Here is an 18,299-nt window from a genome sequence, read left to right as displayed (position 1 = left end):
TAAGGGTCTATTTAACACTCGGATTGTTTTCAACGCGCAGATTCTAGGTACATAGATTCTAGTGTACAATTCAAATACAATTATATTATATCAGTACTATAAAATAAAAAAAATTTAAATGTGATTGCTTTTAGAAATGAATTTATCAATATAAAAAAAAAATATACAATATATGTATATTTGTTTAGTACTAACATTTCCAATATGGGATGTGTTGTGTTCAAAAAGAAACAGTGCGGCTAACAGCGTACTGTTAAGCGCAAAACCTAATCGATACCATCTCTACGTATAGGAAAAGCTACGTTAAGTCTTCTCTGTTAATAATAAATTTAATACAGGGTATAGAAACATCCATACGCAGGTTTTTTTAATTTTCGCTTTCTCAAAACGTGCTTTCCTGCTTCATTTATTACAATGCATTGATTGTATATCTCTGCAAACTTAGACGCGCAGCTATAGTTTCAGTCAACATACAAGAAATGGGTTAACTTAAAAGTCAAGTAGTGTAGTCAGTAGTCAAGTCAAGTAGAAAATTGATTCAGGAATTCAGTATGGTTTCCAGTCTTCGACGACGAACGATTAGCCCATTGCTTGTGAAGGGGGTATTTAAATATTCCAACGAAAATAATAAAAATTTTAGCGCAGTTCAGGTGAAAGATTTTAGGTTTTTTTTTAAGTTCACAGGAAAGATCTACAAAAAGAATTTACAATCAGTAATGTTTTCCGCCATTTACCTCAAGTCGTGAGACTGTTTAAATAAAGGGGGGATAAGTGGGTTATATTGTTGTTGAGGCACCAAAATTCAGGCAAAAACAATCAAAACAATCGCCGTAGCAGGAAAGCAAGTCAAGTATTTAAAGCAACCCAGTCAAGTAGAAAAATCATTCATTAATCAGACAAAATTATGAGTTCAGAGCTGAGGGTTCTAGCTACTTAGTAATATTCAACCGAATATCAAAAATGAGTAATATGGAACTTGAATACAAATGATTCGTCGGTATATTACGGTATATTTTGAAATTTCTGGCGTAGTTTCGGTATATTTCTGAGTGTCTGACCGTATATATAATCTGTAAGTCCGCGGGCACACTGTTCGGGAGTTCGGTGTTAAAAAATACAAATCAAAAATTTGATTTTTTGTATCAATAAAATAAATATATAAATATAATAAATACCCAAGAAATTAACCACAACAATTTAAACTAAATATAATGTTATGCTAATTCAATGTAAGCATCAATGCAAACAGCGCAGTTAACCAAGTGTTAAAAATATTTTTCGGCTGCCAAAGAATTCACTCACACGCATACACAAACGTAAGCAGAGGCACTCACAAGCATGCACATACACACACACAGCGCAGTTGTGGGAAATGTGCAAATTGTATAAAATATCAATATAAAAGTAAATAAATGGAACATCAGAACGTGTGAAGAGCTTAGTGAAATAATCAAATATAAATCGAGTGTGGCTAAAAGCGCAAAGAGTAACGAAAATCGGCTGTAAAACGTGTGCAATTTTTGTCATGGCTTGAACTAGTAGTATAAGTATATTTGTGTAGGTGAGGAGTGTGAAAAAATATACATAGGTGTCCCTAGCGTGTGGCCCAGCCGCCAACAAACCAACAGCAGCTCTGCTCTGCTCTCCACCAGTGCTCCCACAAACACACGCACACATTCATGCGATGGAAAGAGCGAACGTAACCGCTGTCGATGTTGGCAGAGACAGCAGCATATCCTTGTTTTCTTTCCTGGCAACCTTCTCCTTTTCCCTCTGCCTGTGCGACTGTGGATGCTGTTCGAAAGCTCACCCTCATCAACATGACCCCTACCCCAAGAGCAAGTTTTCGCTCGGTTTTGCTTACACATGCACACAAACTCACACATTAAAGTGAAGCTACACACAAATGTTTTGGTTTATTCCAGGCGCTATTTTTGGAATATGTACGAAGGTGATCGAGAACCCGGCATCATCAATGAATTGAATGCTTTTCGACTCGTACTTAACTTGTACCCATATTAAGTCATTATTCTCTTTAGTGCTTCGTAGATAACGTAAAAGTAAACCGCAAACCATTTTGGAGCATCGTTTATCAGATCCCCATCTCCACCGCACGTTATGCAAAAAAGCAGCCACAAATTGTATGCAGCAATTCGTACGGCATTTTTTGTAGAGTTCTTTAGCCTTTTCGCTTCGTGCTCCTCTTCTTGTTGTAGTGGTAGAATTCGTTTCTAAATGCGAAGCGCGCGCGACCGAACAGCTGTAAATCTACACACACTAAGAAGTCTGCGTATTGGTGTAACTGTGCCTGTTCGATCTTGTTTTTTTTTTTGTTTTTGCCAAAATACACTCTTTATGGCTCTGATCTACTCCTTTTCGAGAATTTTCAGCAAAAAATTCATTTGGCATGAACCTTTTTCGTTAGTTATACACACACATAAATTGGTATATTAAATGGAAAGAGCTTTCCCATCAATTTGGTTACCCCTTGCATTCCCCCTGAACGGTATGATGCGCATGCATTGATATGAGTTTGAGTGTGACTCTGCAAATGCAATTTTAAAGTCGGGCAACACCGGCACCATATTCTCGAGTTGTAAACCCCTTGTTATTATTTCGAGCCCAGTTTAGACTACCACTAAAAAATGGCGGACCACATACAGTTGCCCGAATTATGGTCTCGTGTCTGGGTCTTGTTCATCGGTCACAGGATAGTCAAGACACAGCAACAGTGGCGTCCCGACGTCATCGGTAAGCGGAGCTTCCGCTGCCGCCTGTATGTGTGTTGTGTCCATGTATGTAGATGCGCTCCACTTTTGGATGCTATTTATAAACATTTTTCAACCGTATACATACACACAGCCACAGAACAGTTCTGAATCTCTGATTCTGCTGCTCTGCTTCCTTGAAATCTGCATAGTTCCGCTTCCGATTGAGCTACTGCTGCTCTGCGCTGGGACTGGCGCAGTCGCAGTTCAATTCCTAAACATGTATTGGCGCAACAGCGTTCGTGTGTGTTTGTGTGTGTGCTGCGGCTCCACGTTCCACTAGCTACTTTACCGGGCAGCATCCACATCCACATGTTGAAAAGCGTGCCCATTATGTACGTATGTCTTCCCTTCATCTTCCCTGGCTGTTACTGTTACGTCTGTCAGTTCAACTCCCTTTCTCCTCTTTTAAATCCTTCATCCGTCGTTGCATTGATTTGTTTACTTGAGTGGGAGTGCGTGTGTGCGCAGTCTGTATTTGCGTTATGAATGTTCTGTTGACATTGGCTTTAACTTGAAATTCGTTTAAATTGGAAGAATGAAAATTAGATTTTTTGTTTTATGCATTTAATCATGCTCTTAACACCACAGGTGTCGTTTTGTTGCCTCATGTATCATTTAATTGTCTGCAAATATTTAGTATTGAATGATTAGTGCCAGATAAGCCGCACTTTTGATTACTTTCACATAATTATGAAATTGAAGGAAGCCGTTGTAAGGAATGATTTATTTGGGGAGCATTTTAGATAGTCGGCAAACGTCGGTGGCAATTTCGCATGCTGAATGTTAATTTTTTAAAGTTATGGTTCAAGTTGAATGTCAAATTCTGCAGAAATCAGCACCCCAAAGAGCAACGGCACATCTCACACATGTTTTTGTCTGTTTTAACAGAATAAAAAAATAACAGAATGCTAGCTGCATTTTCAAGGTGTATTAATATAGGGTGAGCATCTGCAGCGTGAAAAAAATCAACGCGTGATCAGGAATGGCTATTGTTCTGTCTGCTATTACAGTGACAGTGATTAATATGCAGCTTAATGCTAAACTGATTTTTCTGTAATTTAGTTAACTTTATTTATAAATAATCAGTATAGTCTGACCTGACCGCATTTTACCCGCCTACAACAGCCATTAGCCAGCCAACGCACAACAAAGCGAAAGTGCAATCAACAAAATAAAATGATTAAAAATAGTACTTTATTGCATATATGTACATACATATGTACAAATATATATGCATTTATGTACATTACGTATACATTTAAATAACAGTCGCGCCATCACTTGGCCACTTTGCTCTGGGTTCCTCTCGGAATTCAATGTTAACATTGTGCGCGCTCTCATTATCGCTCTCCTCTCCTCTGGGATTCTTTTTCCATTCTTATCACACATCTTTCTTCCCCTTCTCTTGTTGTTTGCAGTATAGAAGCCACTCAGCAGGAGGTACAAAATTGTGTGTTGTCATATGCACGAGATTTAATGAAATGCCGTCGCGCCGGCAGCAGCAGCGGCAGCACCAGCAACACCAGCAACAATTAAACCGAACCCATCGGCTAAAATCTAATAATTAAGTGAAAAGTGAAATGCAAAATCTGTTCGATAAAATATTATAAATTGATACGAAAAGCGAATCTAAAAAGCAATAAATATACAATTTACGACTGGAGTGGAGTTTTCGAATCGAACCACAAAAATGAAGCGGCGCAATGCAGACTGCGGAAAATTACGGCGTCCGATGAAACGCAACAAAATTACAGAGGGCATGTACGGCAGGTGAGTGTCCACAGAATGTTTAATCCTCTCATGGCAAGAGTAAAGCCTAAGTCTAAATTACTTTAAATTATAAATGTGCGCTACCACAAAACAATTAAGAATTTTTTCATGCGCAGCCTATACAAGAGTGTGTGTGCTTGTCAGTTTTTGTGTGCCTTCTCCTCTCCTGCTCTCCTCTATTTTTGATTACACTAGTCAACAAAATCGATCTTTTTTTAGAGGTACATAATTTAATCTCTTATATCTGGTTGTAATTGTGAAAAAGCCGATAAATGCAGCTATAATTTGGACCTAAATATTTTTTAGTTTCAGCCCAGCGTCTGGGAAATATTAAGATTTCAAATGCATAATTTTTCTTGACATTTTTTCATATTTTATTAGTATTTTAGAGGTAATCCCGAAATCTATTAGAAAAAGTAGTCTGTTGCAGAGTGTTATTTATATGTTTGTTTACTTTTTGATTTCGCTTTATTGCCGTTGTTTTATGATGTTATGAGCATATGTATGCACATACATTCATACATGCATATGTATGTGTTTGTGTTGTATTTGGACGCTACTCGTTTTTGGCGCTTGTCCGTCTCCTGTTCGCTGCTTCGTCACTCGACACGGGCGCCTCGTGCTAATCCCATTTTACAATTATTAAGTGGTTAATGGAATGTTAATTTTTGTATGCAGTCGGAGGAGAAAAGGGCTGCCAGCTCTCCTGTTTCGGATGTGGTAGTGTAAGGATTGGAAGCAGAAGCGATCCGTGGGAATTATAGCCGTTCAATTTTCTACTCTGGGGAATGGCTTAAAAGCTGAAGCTAAATTTCTTAGAGGATAAATGCCAAAGAGTGCCATCACTTGGGAGAAAGAGACTTTAGTCCTAGTACTACAATTATAGATAATTATTATAATTATTAAAACTTTTTTGTCTTTTATCCCATTTTCCATAGCACGACTGTTTTGTACATGAAATTTCTAATTCTGTGGGCCATTGTGATGGTGGCCGATTTCATGTTCATGTTCCGTTTTGAGTTCTTGTGGCCATTCTGGCTGCTCCTGCGCTCAGTGCACGATTCCTTCAAGTACAAGGGCCTGGTAAGTTGTGGATCACTGTATATGTGTGTGCATAGTTTAATATATGTTCTGATTACTTGTACAGGCATTCTCCGTGCTATTCGTCTGTATTGCGATAACATCGGATCTGGTCTGCTTATTTTTCATACCCGTTCACTGGCTGCTCTTTGCGGCCAGCACATACGTCTGGGTGCAGTACGTCTGGCATACAGGTGCGTCATCCATCTCCGGCTATAAAACAGGAACAGGCAGCAGCTATGTACATACTCGTTTACTCGTTTCTTGCAGATAAGGGTATCTGTTTGCCGACCATCATACTCTGGATGTTGTTTGTCTATCTCGAGGTGGGCATTCGATGGAAAGACAGTCGCCACATGCCGCACTTGGATCTCTGCAGGCCGTTCGCGGCGCATTGGTAAGCTTCGAAGGGTGGAATCCACACCCACTAGATCCTCTGTGTTCATATATGTAACTTTTCCAGCATTGGCTATCCGGTTGTCACGCTTGGATTCGGCTTCAAAAGCTACGTGGGCTACCGCATGCGTCAGCGCAAGCAGCGCGAGGTGGCCAAGGAGAACGAGTTCTACATGCAGCTCCTGCAGCAGGCCCTGCCTGCCGAGGAGGCCACCGATGAGGCGGCGGCTGCGTCTGGAGCCCCAGCATCTTCGAGCACAATTGTGGTCGCCAATGGGTCGGTCACAACGGCGGCGCTAGCCGCCGCTGCAGCCGCATCGGCCGCGGGGCATCCCAATGGCATTTTGGGATCTGTAACGCAAGCACAAAACCATCATGAGCATCATCACAGCGGCGGCGCCGGCGCCAGCAGCAGTTCAAGCAATAGCAATCACCATAATCATCACCATCACAACAACAATAATAACAATAGCAGCAACAGCAAGGATACCAGCGCGAATGACAACAACAATAGCACAACGGCGTCGTCGCCATCGTCAGCCGCTGCAGGGGCAGGGACAGGAGCATCGACGGCGGCGTCATCCACACCCTCATCCTCCTCCTCGTCGACAGGAGGCAAGCAATCGGCGACGGCAACAAGCACAGGTGCAGCAACCACTTCTACCACTTCTGTTTCATACTGCTACCTCTCTGCTGCTGCAACTACAGCAAGCTTGGCGGTGACACAGAATCAGCAACCGGGAGATGCAGCAGCAGCATCAGAACACCCATCTTCTACTTGTACTTCTTCTACTAGCTCCTCTACTTCCACTGATGCCGATGGTTGTTGTGGTGGTAATAATACTTTACGCTGCTTTCTGACGTCCCTACCTCACCACGGCAAAAATAAACCAAAATCCATTAATATATGTACCAGTAACATTTCTGATTTATATTTGTGTATGCGCATGACTTACGAATCCATGAAGAATAACAACAAATTGAGGCTGAGCTCAACTCACCCACTAACTGTCGTGTCCACTAATCCACAGCAACCAGTCGGCAAATCAAACCTTCATTTCATTCTTCATATCTTCCATCTTTCTACCTAACCGAAAAAAGCCCAAATTCCAAATGGGAGGGAGGGAACAGCGCGCAGGGAGGCCAGAGCGACTAATTATCCTGCCTGCCGACACTCCGCTCCACTCATTCAAGCTCAAGCCCCTAGCTCAAATTCGCCCGCATAAAAATCAATAAAGCGCTATTATGTTTGATTTCAAGCTTAATATATATATATAAATGTATACCCACTAACCTTTCTAAATATACACTTGCAGCAACCTCCAATGGTCACGCTGGGGGAGGCGGCGGTGGTTCAAGGAACAATCGACGCAGCACGGACAAGGATAAGCATCGGAATAAGGTTGACGCTGGTGATAATGAGCACAACAATGGTCCGCAGCAGCGGCATGGGGGTAAAAATAGCAGCAGCAGCAGCAACAACACCAACAACAACTATCACCAGGTCGATGGCAGCAGTACAGCAACAGGAACGTCAGCTGCAGCAGCAGCTTCCACAGCAACAGCCCCATCAAGTAATAGTAAGGATAAGGATAAGGATAAGGAGAGGTCAGACTGGGATAGTAGCACCAACTCTTCACAACAACAGCCACAGGGGGGACAGCCAAAGGACAAACACGGTGAGTACACTACTGCACGTAGGAGCGGAGCTGAGGGAAAACCCAAACTGATTTCGCTTTTTGTTTGATGTCTATTCGCAGACAAAAAGGCCAACAACGTGATGCCCAATGGGAATGCTCTACACGCCGAGGCAGAGGAGGCGGCCAGCGTGGAGCCAGCTCCGCAGGTTGAGAAGGCGCCCAAGGGTATGAATGATTTGTGGCAATGGGCTAATCCAATGGGCAATCCATACAACTAATCGCACTGATACCTTTATAGGTCGTCGCAATCGCGGCAAGAAGGATAATGCGACCAAGGACAATCACAGCCAGCAGCAGCAGGTTGCTCAGCAGCAAAAGGAGAAGGACAAGGATAAGGAGAACACGGCCAGCAACAACAACAATAATGATGCCAGCTCCGTATCTTCGTCGACCAGCTCCAGCTCGAGCAATGCCATTGCGCACATTGCCAGCAAAGTGGTGTCTAAAATATGCGAGACTTGCCTCAAACTGGAGGCCGATGTGAAGAAATATCGCGCCGAAATCAGTCACATGAAGCAAATCGAGAACGAACTCCGCCAGAAGCTAGACACCAATCTCACCAGCAAGTCCAGTCTACAGGCCAAGCAGAAGGAGTGTGAGGAGCTCGAGAAGCGCAACCAGGAGCTGAACAATGTGCGGCATGCGGAAGCTCTCAACCTTCAGACAGTGGAGCGGCGCCTTAACGAGGAGCGACGGCAGAAGCAATCATTGGACGCCCAGTTGGCCAACGAGAAAAAGGCACGCAAGGCAGCCGAGGAGAAGGCAGCTCGTCCCGAATGCAGCTCCCAGTGCAAGCAGCGTCGCCAGCAAATGGATGATGAGCTGAAGCGATTGCGGAACGACCTCAAGCTAACGGAGGAGACCAAGCAACTGGCCGTAGAGCATGGCCTCAAATACGAGCAAGAGGTATGTGATACAGAACCTTCCTTAATAACCAAAGAATTTACTCTAATGAAACATATCCTTTCATGTCTGTGCTACTGATTAGTACCGCATGCTGGAGGTGAATGTGCGCAACCGCGAATCTTCGCAGCCCGATGCTGAGATGCTTATGAAAGCCCTCGCTGCCATGCAGGAGAAGAACTCGATGCTGGAGAAGAATCTATCCGCAGAGACGAGAGTCAAGCTGGACTTGTTCTCGGCTCTGGGCGCAGCCAAGCGCCAGATTGAAATATCCGACAGTGAGTACTGAAGTGACGATTTTATAGGAGCGCATCAAACTCGAGTTCTAATAACGATTACGCTTTCATTCAGACCATCGTCGCTCCAAGGAGGATGAGGTCATCGATCTCAAGGCCAAGATTGCCCAACTTCTGGCCGTGATGCCAGACACAATGTGCATGAACACGGGCCCCCACGGACCGGGCAGCAGTATTCTGCGCATGAATGACACTCCGCCACTGCAGTCGGGCCCTGGACCGTCATCGCCGATGCTGAGCCTAAGCGGCGCGCAGGAATATCAACAGCATCAGCAGCATCTTCAGCAAAGGAGTCAGCTGCAGCAGCAACAGCAACAGCAGCAGCAGCAACAGCAACAGCAACAAAACAATCAGCATCAGCAGCACCTGCAGCAAAGGAATCAAATGCAACAGCAGCATCAACAGCATCTTCAGCAACGGCATGAGCAACAGTTGCAGCACCAACAACAACAGCAGGGGGTTCCTCCCTGCTCCCAGCAGCAAATGGTGCCGGTGAGTGTGGCTGCTGCTCTCCAGGTGGCTGCTGCCAATGCAGCTGCCGCAAATGGGAACGGCAACAATGGCAACTCCACACTGGATCCCAATGCCAGCGTCTACACGCCCAAGACAGGCAACATGATGGTTGTGTCGCCTGTGGGAATGAACCCCAACGGCACGGATGCCTGACGCCAGCAGAAGCAGCAGCCCTTGACGGTGTCGTCGTCGTCGTCATCGTCTTCGCATCTGCATCTGAGACGACAACTCTGAGATTATATTTTACATGAGGGAGGGAGAATACGCCGCAGGCCGCCGCAGCCGCAGCTGCAACCGCATCTGCTGTCGAAGCCGCAATTGCAGTCTCAGCAACCCAATCGGCCAATGAGCACGAGCAGAGAGATCCCCGGGCACGACCCGAACCGAAGGCTAAAACCGAACCGAGGCAGTTCGCCTGCAAATATCTGAATGTCCGTAATAAGAATAAGAATAATAAGCAGTTTCTTACGAACACTGAACACATCCCCGCGCCACATTAATCACATTAGAACGAACCGATTCCTAACCTTACCACACTCAAATTGGCATTCCAATTGAAATTATCCAATGGTTTACTCTGAACAGCCACTGATCCCATCTTAGTCAAGCCACTGCTTGGAGTCAGTTGCTCCACCCCACGTCCGCATCCATATCCGCATACGCATACACATCCGCATCCGCATCCTCTCCACTCAACACACACGAAACACACCTTTGGGAGAGTCTGGCTCGCCCTTGAAATACGGAAAGTAAAACATTACTTTAACAAAATGATTAAAAACTTAAATCACATTTAAGAGAAAGCATAAGAAACACACAGAAATTTCTAAAAATAATAACAAAATGAAAAACGCGATTCGTATTTTTAATTGATGATCGAAGTATGGATCCGATCCTCTGAACCACGTATTTTTCTTTTTACCAAACGCTGTGAGAGAGTTGGACGAACCTAAGTGATGGCCTTTGATAAGGGGGACCTGTACCCCCCGACTCAATGGAATATTTTTGAAGTCTGCGCCTTTGATTTATTATCTCATTAAATTATTTTTTGTTATAAAACCTTAAATGTACGCTATAATTTAGAATTTAATCTTTTTGAAACACCCCCAACATCCACAACAACACAACTATCAAACAAAACTATTTTCTATTTAAGTTTTAATTTATTTTTGTTTAACTTTTTTTGCTGTTCCTAAGAAAAAAATCGAAAAAACAAAACACATTAAGAAGAAAACGCTAAGTTCATTAACGAAGAAGTAAAACGACGAGACGACCATTTTGTTCAATAATAAAAGAAGAAACAACAAGTTTTATTTGCTGCAAGAAGACAGTACACCACATAGATGAATACATATATCATTTTTATTACTTTCGATTTTATTATTATTTTTCTAACACACATACTGCTCCCCTTCGAAGAATATTTTCTATTATTTAGGAATGCCTTATTTTCAAAAGAATTTTTGTGTTGAGCTAAGCATGACTCACACTATTTCCAGTCAATTCCCCCCAGCATGAAAGCCTACATAATCTTTACAATACATAGTAAGCCTGACCAAAAAAGTCAGTGGACGGCTGCCTCGCCCCAACAGATTTTATTTCTCCCATAAAATACGAGTAAGGTGAAACCTAAAAATTAAATCATGATTTACGGCATGCTGGTGACACTCTCGACGGCAATCTATACTACGGTGGCCACCCTTTTGCAGCTTCAACGTGAGTGTAGAAAGTGGAAACAGCGTATGAGCTGTCTGACTGTCTGATCTGATCCCACAGTGACCCTAATCAATTGGATGATGTCGTTTAGTCTTTTCATTTTGGGTCTATTCTGCAAGCCGTATTTGATAGTTCCCCTGTTGGCAGCTGGGTTCTTCATGGTGCGCCGGATCTTGCTGCGGCGGGCAAAGCGGACCCAAGCCTGGAAATCGCCGGGTAACAAAGAGTCTGGGTCGTCCATGCATTACTCCAAGAAAACCCCACCATCACGCGACACGGAGAGCTCCCTGCCCAATAGCGTCGGTGACACATCCCAGAACTAGTCGAGCACCGGATAATCACACGATTCACACGGGTTTATAAAACATATAACATACGTCTGTAATACTGCATACACATTACATGAGAACACTCATACATGTGCGCGGGTGTGGATGGATCCTAAGACTAAAGCAATTAAAAAATACTGCACTGTACAATCGTTTCATCCAAAAGAATACTAGGACTTGAGCAGAGTGGGGATGTCTACTTTGCGCAGAGCGTCTCTTGCTTTGAGGAGCATTGTATTGTGCGGTTGGCCAGTGAGGCCGGCCAGGTGATGCATATACCTGTCAATGTTGCCAACGCTCGGACCGGACGGTTCCAGCGGAGGCAATGGGACACCATTGAGGGCTGCAACCAGCTTCTGGCGCAGACCCTTCACGTACGCCTCCAGTCGCAAATTCTCCCCCTTAAGTTCGGCCACCTCGCCCATCACCTTGGCATAGCCAGCCTTGGTATTGTCCACGTGCTGCTCCAGGACCGCATTTTGCTGTTCCAGATCCGTTTTCGTCTTGCGCAGCGTTCGCAGCTCGTTCTCCGTGCTGCGATTGTGCTCGATGAACTCGTTTGTGTAAATGGGTATCTCACCCGGCTGAAGCGGACGCGGTGCGGCGGCAATGTTGAGTGCTATTGTTGCTGGAGCTTGCGCTTGTGCTTGTTGAGGTGGTGGTGGTGGTGGTGGTGGTGTTGGAGTCGGCGTGCGTTTTACCTGGGACAGCGGAACATCATCTGGGTCAGGAGAGTGCTCGTTTGGCCTCTTTGTTGCTGGGGTCTTCACTTTGGGTTTCTTTCCTTTGCCGACGCTGACATCGTTGTTGGCTACAGCTTTGGGTGTCTTCTCCTTCGAAGCACTGTCTCCTTTGGTAGCTTTTTTTACCCTGGCCAACTCTTTAGCCACAATCTCGGGGTGGTCCTTGAAGAATAAGTGCATCTGCTCTTGGTATCTACAGAAAAATCAAGAAAACCCGATCAGAACAACATCTGGTAACTGATCAAAGATCGTCACTTACAAAGCCTTGTCCTTGGCAGCCGCTTCCATGTACGGAACCTTGCGCTCCTCCGGCAGCAGATGCCATTCCTCACCAATAATCTTCGTGTGTTCCAAGGCTGTACGTTGCGGCTGCTCGCGGCGCAGCTCCTCTCGTCTGTCGTTCATGAATCGCACGTAACCATTGAGTGGCATTTTGGGGGCTCCAGCTACATTGATGCGCCGCTGAGTAAGTTTCTTTATCTCGGGGTCCATCACGATGTCTGACTGCGGGCCCTTGGAATTCTTATTCTTTTTATTCCCCTTTCCGGCGGGCGTCCTCTGCAGCTTCTCTCCTTCCTCGTTGTGCGCTTCTATGGGGGCCGAATCCAGCGACTGCGAGGCTATGGGTCGTGTTTCGGGCGAACCTACGGCTTCATCTGGGACCTCCTTGCCAGGTTCGGTCATCTCTGTTTCCTCTGGTTGCCTTTTTAGGTCTTCCATGGGAATATTTATAAATAAAATTACGCCTTTAATTGTTTATGCCTCAATTTTGGTTTTATATCGTCTCGTATGATGAAAAACCGAACTTAGCCCACTTAAGCCCCCTCGATTTAAATAGTTCAGCTACTTGAGGTAAATGGCGGAAAATATTAACGATTGTAAATTCTTCTTGTAGATCCATGCCATCTTTCCTCTGAACTGAAAACAACACGATATCTTTCACCTGAACTGCGTTAAAATTAGTAAATTTGTATTATTTTCGGTGGAAAATTAAAATACCCCCTTGGCCTGTAATAGGTTAATCGTTCTCCGTCAAGGATTGGAAACCATATTCCTTAATATTGATGTTCCGTCAAATATTATAAGCTAGATAAAACATTTAGCCATGCCCACATCATTTTATCCAGTTAATGAACATATTTTCTACTTGACTGGTTTATTTTAGATAATTCAATTTATTGGATATTGTCTAAAAATGGTTTGTGAAATAAGTAGAATATGAAAATTATATATACAGATAAGAATATATTGAGATTTTCAAACAAAACGGAACCTATCGACCAGTTCGATTGAAAAAACGTTTACATGGAACTAGTTAAAATCTGAACCACCGGTTTGCGTTTTAAATTAATAAATATATATACAGTGCGATGGTGTTATAGGAATGACTCATGGAGGTGTCGTCACATATGGGACTTTAGTCGTCATATTATAGGAAATGGGAGTCCAATTAGCAAGGACACTAGAAATTAGAGACTATATGTACTGTATATGTTTACGTAGGAATAAGGTGACTCACTGTATCAATCTATGCTATTATTATAAAGTGCGCACCTTGAAATATGGCGTGTTCAAAAGTAATGAGATAGTGGCGCGATTCTGATTATCCACCAACCCACTCCAAGTCTTACATCATTTTGCTTTATGCGAATAATGCACTATAAAGAAATCTGGCCATTATTTTGTGTTGTGGTCTTTTATATATTTTGAATATATTGTAGTTATTTTTTTTGAATGTTTTCGCATAATTTTTTGAGCACATTTCAAATGATTAGCCTATGTGGTTAGAGTGTGTTAAACATAAATGGAAACTTACGGATTACCTACGAGTTTCAGTTAAATATCATTTACATATAGAGCCATCGATGACGAAATTCTTTCTATACAGCTTATCAGGTAAAACACTTAAATCTTAGGGCGGCCGGCCAAAATTAACAATACATATTAGAATAGAGAGAAACTTTGTGGATCCAACAGATTTTTCAATTTGAAAAACGAATATTCCATTCCCAGTTTGGGAGCTTAGATCAAGCTGGGGAACAGCTCATCGAAATTGCTCTGCCAGGGAAAGTCCTCTTCCGTGTCTGTGGGCAGAGTAAGGATCGTGGATGTGGGCGAGCCCAGTATGGACTCGTAGCCGTGATCGGAGGTGGCTGAGTGTAGAGACAATGCGGGAGATTTGGCCAATGGGGAAATGGCTTTGATGCGCGGACAGAGGAACGACTCAATGCGATTAAAATCGCACTCGTCGTCCGAGTCGTCGGTGGCATTCACGACGTTGAGATAGACCTGCGATGGGGACGTTGCTGGCGGCGGACACTTCATAATTACATCTGTAGTGTCATCCCCAGCACTGACGCCATCGCAGTATATCTCCTCAACGGCCTCATTGACGGGAACTGCATCTCCATCCATTACGATGGTTATTGAGTTTGTCTTGGCATCGTAGGTGCCATAAACTGTATCCGGAGTGGCCTGCACAAGTGTAGCGGCCGCCGCTGCTGAAATGGTTGCTGTAGTCGTCTTAATCGTCTTCGTCTTTTTTGGCGCTGCTGTGGCTCGCTGTGAGTTTCCATTTATCTTCAACACCGGCACATTCAGGCTCTGTTTGGGTTCGTTCGCGTCTAGGCCATCAGCTCTATGCCCGCCGGATTCCAGGCGCTCTGTTGGGGTCCCCACCATTGATCCAAGCAGTCGCTCTTTTTCGCCTGAATCTTTGGCAGCAGTTGGGCCGCACGCTCCAGAGCCAGCTTCCAGGTCTGCTGTGATATCTGCGAGCAGACTTTCGGCCAGTTCTTCAAGTCGCCGCGCGTCGAACTCTTCATCGTCGACGAGCAGCATGTCTTGTAGAGTAGGCAGAGAGCCACAACCTTCCAGAGCGAGGCTATGGTCTTGCTGCTTTTCAGCTGTTCCGCCAACAGACGCGCTGACGACTGTGTGTCCACTAGTGTACCCTGCGGCAGAGGGTCAGCATTGGATGCTGCGGATCCAAGGATTGTGGACGCACAGCCCTCAGCGCCTGTGTTGGCATTGGAGCTGTTGCAGGTGATGTTTTTGGCGTGCTGCTGCTTCTGTTGTTGTTTCATCTCATCAAGTTCCTGACGCAATAGTTCTACTTCTGTGTCCAGTTTTTGGTTTTTGGCCAGCAACGACTCATTGATGGACTGTAGACTTTCGCATTTGTTTTGTAGTAATTCTGTTTTGTCAGTTAGCTCCTTGATCTCGTACTCCATTTCCTCCATGCGAGCCTTCTTGCGGTCGCGTGATGTTTGGGCTGCAACGCGATTCTTTAGCTTCCTGGTGAGTGAGAACAAACATGCGATTAAGTATTGATTTCCGTACCGCGACCCATCGATTTTTACCACTTACTTTCTCTGTACTTTTTCCTCCCAAGTGAGGTGATCCAGGCGACGCTTCTTGGCCTTGGGTGGTGAGGCCACCAAAGATTCTTCCTCCTCCATGTTATCGTAGGAGGACGAGGCGTATCCCGAGCTCGAGCGTGTGGGCGAGGCCGCCCCCTTGAGCAGAGCCGCTGTCAGGGGTGCGGGCCGGAGCTTGGGCAACGTATTCGTGGATATAGCCACGGGCGTGTCCACCGTTATCAAATAGGCATTCGCGGTCGGTGCCATATTTTAATGTTACTCGGATAAAAAAATAAACTGTTGTTTAGAGTGCAACCTTTTGAGAAAGCGTTGCCGAAATTAAATTTGCATGGTTTCCGTGTGTTGTGCTCGGGCACCGAATTTTATCTGATTTTTGTTTTGCTTAGATCGTCTCGTTTGCCGTAACCGCGCTTCTCAGCCTAGCCGTCTTCAACTTCTTCATTTCCTCTGCCTCAGGCTTTTCGGTCTCAATCTCATGCAACTTTTTCATTCACCTTGTAATGCTGGACTCTGTGTGCTGGACTCTGTGCTTGCGTGTTCTTTTTTGGGTGGCTGGTGGGCCTTGGGTGGAAAAGCTGACGTGGCTGTTTTTGGTTGGTATACCGAAACATACGTTTCAATTTCAAAACATACCGTAAATATACCAATAAAAAAATAACCTTAGCCCACTTAAGCCCCCTCCATTTAAATAGTTCAACTACTTGTGGTAAATGGCGGAAAATATTACTGATTGTAAATTCTGTTTGTAGATCCGAGCCATCTTTCTCCTGAACTTAAAAAAAACCACAATATCTTTCACCTGAACTCTGAAATTAGTCAATTTGTATTATTTTCGGTGGAAAATTGAAATACCCCCTTGGCCAGTAATAGGTTAATCCTTCTCCGTCAAGGATTGAAAACCATATTGCTTAATTTTTATATTCCGTGGAATATTACTAGCTATATAGATCTCTCAGCTTTGCCCACATAATTTTATATGATTGATGAATCAATTTTTTTCAAGCTTAACTACTTTTAAGTACTCGCAAGGGCGGACTATCCTGGCTTATAGAGAAAGCCACGCAGCGAGGACACTGACAAATGACTGGCCTGGGAAACAGTTTTCTTAGAGAATCTTCAAGATTTTCTTCACAAATATTGTATTTCAAAAGAGTTTTACACCTAAACAGAAATTAACCGAATGTAATCACCGTGGATCCGGTGAAGGCTACCTTGTCGACATCTACGTGATTGGCCAGTACAGCGCCGGCTCCACCGAAACCAGAAACATTGACTACTCGGCTGATAGCCGGTAGCCAGTGTGGATCCCAGTTTCAGACCATCATCAGAATGGGGAAGTTCCAGGGTTCCAAGTGCCAAGAAATCACTTCCCATGGGGACGATCTTGCCATGGTTCTTACCGGCCCAGTCGGAAAAGTAGCGCAGATTCTTGATGGCCGTTGGGAGATCCATTTCCAGCGTTGGGCTGAGGGCTGAGGCAGGGCGGAGTAGTGGGCCACAACTGCGCCAAAGGGCGCCACCATGTTAATGTTTCTTTGCTGACATTATTTCTTGCGCCCCTGTTCGGCCTGAGCTTGTTCGGCCTGTTCCTTAACAGCTGCAGCCACTTCATAGATTGTCCCCTTATGCTAAAGTTTTAAGGAAAACAAAAGTTATAGAAGCCAATATATTGATAATCACCAGCTCTTACCTTCAGTTGGTTAATATAGAACGTGTAGGGAATGTTTCCAGTAATCGGATCAATGGCCACCGGCCACATGTCCGCCATTTCTTCTTCAGAGAAAGGCTCTCCCTCCTCTGACATTAACTTTTCGAAATACTCTTTGGTAAGATATTTTTTGTTTTCTGGGTCAAGCACCTGAAAAGCCGCATACAGCTTTTCTGCTGACGCTGGCTCCATACTGTGGAAGGTAGAATAACAATGAAAAATGCCATTATTCGTCCTTTAAGTGTTCTCACTGGTTATTCATAAGCAGTTGGGAGACATGAGCCATAAATTTTGGTAGCTGCAATTCCCCGGGGTACTCTATCGACTCAGTGGCGGCAATTATATCATTGATTTCCTTCTCGGTCGGCACACAGCCCATAAATCTGAGAACATTTCCCACATTGCGAGTGTCTATGTATTTATCACCATGAGTATCAAAGACGCAAAAGGCCTCCGAGATCCTAATCTCAAGATCGTTGTTCAAAGCAACTGTAGTATTTAATAGGGCTGATTAAAGTAAGAGAGAACCTAGGGCCCCCGATTACTTACCGCCAATTTCCATGGTGAAGGTAAATTTTAATACTTATGTAGATTTTGGTTTGTTTTCCTTAATTTTTTCACTTTTAATTTTTGATACACTTTGAAATTTGTTTATTTTTTTTGCTGGGTTTGTAGTGTTGTTATTTTGGAGCACAAATTTTGAATAAATTTACATGATTTGGCGTTTTGGGATTCGAAATCAAGTGTCCCCGCCAACTGTCTCCGCCGTCGTAATCACAAACTCTCCATCAACACACGATATTTTCATCAAAAGTCTTTAAATCTTTAAAAAATGGATATGCTATGCATTTCGATATTGTCCTTGCAATTTAATTTAACTTGTCAATAATGCAAAATTAGTCATAGTTTTTATCCTTTTTTGAGCTTAGTCGATTTGATGGCGCGATTTGATTGAGTTTTAATTTAATTTTAATAGATTTCGACATTTGAA

The 18,299-nt window shown here is 43.9% G+C and overlaps 5 protein-coding genes across 11 annotated transcripts; 2 read left to right on the top strand and 3 right to left on the bottom strand.

The window, feature by feature from the left end:
- Positions 1-1,046: 1,046 nt before the first annotated feature.
- LOC4805539 (macoilin-2) lies at positions 1,047-10,771 on the top strand. 6 transcript variants are annotated; one of them, XM_033377527.1, is made up of 11 exons: positions 1,047-1,229; positions 4,190-4,541; positions 5,480-5,624; positions 5,689-5,815; positions 5,892-6,018; positions 6,085-6,851; positions 7,334-7,696; positions 7,778-7,882; positions 7,956-8,623; positions 8,706-8,898; positions 8,972-9,582. In XM_033377527.1, exons 2-11 carry the CDS (start codon positions 4,462-4,464, stop codon positions 9,580-9,582), a joined length of 3,186 nt encoding a protein of 1,061 aa, XP_033233418.1. In that variant the 5' UTR covers positions 1,047-1,229; positions 4,190-4,461. The 6 variants fall into 6 exon arrangements, with proteins under 6 accessions (XP_033233418.1, XP_033233416.1, XP_033233417.1 ...); XM_033377525.1 differs by having other exon boundaries at positions 1,047-1,316; XM_033377526.1 differs by having other exon boundaries at positions 1,047-1,404.
- A 234-nt stretch (positions 10,772-11,005) lies between these two features.
- LOC4805538 (uncharacterized) lies at positions 11,006-11,624 on the top strand. The gene is made up of 2 exons (XM_001361888.4): positions 11,006-11,145; positions 11,206-11,624. The coding sequence occupies exons 1-2, from the start codon at positions 11,073-11,075 to the stop codon at positions 11,466-11,468; spliced, it is 336 nt and encodes a 111-aa protein (XP_001361925.2). The 5' UTR covers positions 11,006-11,072; the 3' UTR covers positions 11,469-11,624.
- On the bottom strand, positions 11,481-13,059 carry Hmg-2 (High mobility group protein 2). Its single transcript, XM_001361887.5, has 2 exons — positions 12,477-13,059; positions 11,481-12,410 (listed from the first exon to the last, which is right to left on the bottom strand). Exons 1-2 carry the CDS (start codon positions 12,935-12,937, stop codon positions 11,645-11,647), a joined length of 1,227 nt encoding a protein of 408 aa, XP_001361924.4. The 5' UTR covers positions 12,938-13,059; the 3' UTR covers positions 11,481-11,644.
- An 835-nt stretch (positions 13,060-13,894) lies between these two features.
- Positions 13,895-16,190, bottom strand: Xbp1 (X box binding protein 1). The gene is given in 3 exon segments (XM_002138923.4): positions 13,895-15,202; positions 15,205-15,514; positions 15,587-16,190. Coding segments are annotated over 3 exon segments (1,533 nt in total). The 5' UTR covers positions 15,847-16,190; the 3' UTR covers positions 13,895-14,239.
- A 528-nt stretch (positions 16,191-16,718) lies between these two features.
- On the bottom strand, positions 16,719-18,035 carry LOC6898998 (dynein regulatory complex protein 8). Of its 2 annotated transcripts, XR_001452402.2 has the most exons (5): positions 17,858-18,035; positions 17,560-17,797; positions 17,291-17,501; positions 17,089-17,228; positions 16,719-17,032 (listed from the first exon to the last, which is right to left on the bottom strand). XR_001452402.2 is itself a non-coding variant. In XM_004444479.3 (4 exons), exons 1-4 carry the CDS (start codon positions 17,868-17,870, stop codon positions 17,145-17,147), a joined length of 546 nt encoding a protein of 181 aa, XP_004444536.1. In that variant the 5' UTR covers positions 17,871-18,035; the 3' UTR covers positions 16,719-17,144. The 2 variants fall into 2 exon arrangements, 1 of the variants encoding a protein (XP_004444536.1); XM_004444479.3 differs by having other exon boundaries at positions 16,719-17,228.
- Between the last annotated feature and the right edge of the window lie 264 nt (positions 18,036-18,299).

This window comes from Drosophila pseudoobscura, chromosome 3, assembly GCF_009870125.1.
Source record: "Drosophila pseudoobscura strain MV-25-SWS-2005 chromosome 3, UCI_Dpse_MV25, whole genome shotgun sequence".
NCBI lineage: Eukaryota > Metazoa > Arthropoda > Insecta > Diptera > Drosophilidae > Drosophila > Drosophila pseudoobscura.
This window is presented reverse-complemented; position numbering and strand designations above follow the sequence as displayed.

Excerpts from the sequence above, each read along its gene's own strand:
- LOC4805539 (XM_033377528.1), top strand. The coding sequence starts at position 4,462 with ATGAAGCGGCGCAATGCAGACTGCGGAAAATTACGGCGTCCGATGAAA. Across the intron at positions 5,816-5,891 it reads GCAGTACGTCTGGCATACAG|ATAAGGGTATCTGTTTGCCG; the intron begins GTGCGTCATCCA and ends CGTTTCTTGCAG. Across the intron at positions 8,624-8,705 it reads GCCTCAAATACGAGCAAGAG|TACCGCATGCTGGAGGTGAA; the intron begins GTATGTGATACA and ends GCTACTGATTAG.
- LOC4805538 (XM_001361888.4), top strand. The coding sequence starts at position 11,073 with ATGATTTACGGCATGCTGGTGACACTCTCGACGGCAATCTATACTACG. Across the intron at positions 11,146-11,205 it reads CACCCTTTTGCAGCTTCAAC|TGACCCTAATCAATTGGATG; the intron begins GTGAGTGTAGAA and ends CTGATCCCACAG.
- Hmg-2 (XM_001361887.5), bottom strand. The coding sequence starts at position 12,937 with ATGGAAGACCTAAAAAGGCAACCAGAGGAAACAGAGATGACCGAACCT. Across the intron at positions 12,411-12,476 it reads GCTGCCAAGGACAAGGCTTT|ATACCAAGAGCAGATGCACT; the intron begins GTAAGTGACGAT and ends ATTTTTCTGTAG.
- LOC6898998 (XM_004444479.3), bottom strand. Across the intron at positions 17,502-17,559 it reads CAACTGCTTATGAATAACCA|TATGGAGCCAGCGTCAGCAG; the intron begins GTGAGAACACTT and ends TACCTTCCACAG. Across the intron at positions 17,229-17,290 it reads TCTATATTAACCAACTGAAG|CATAAGGGGACAATCTATGA; the intron begins GTAAGAGCTGGT and ends TTAAAACTTTAG.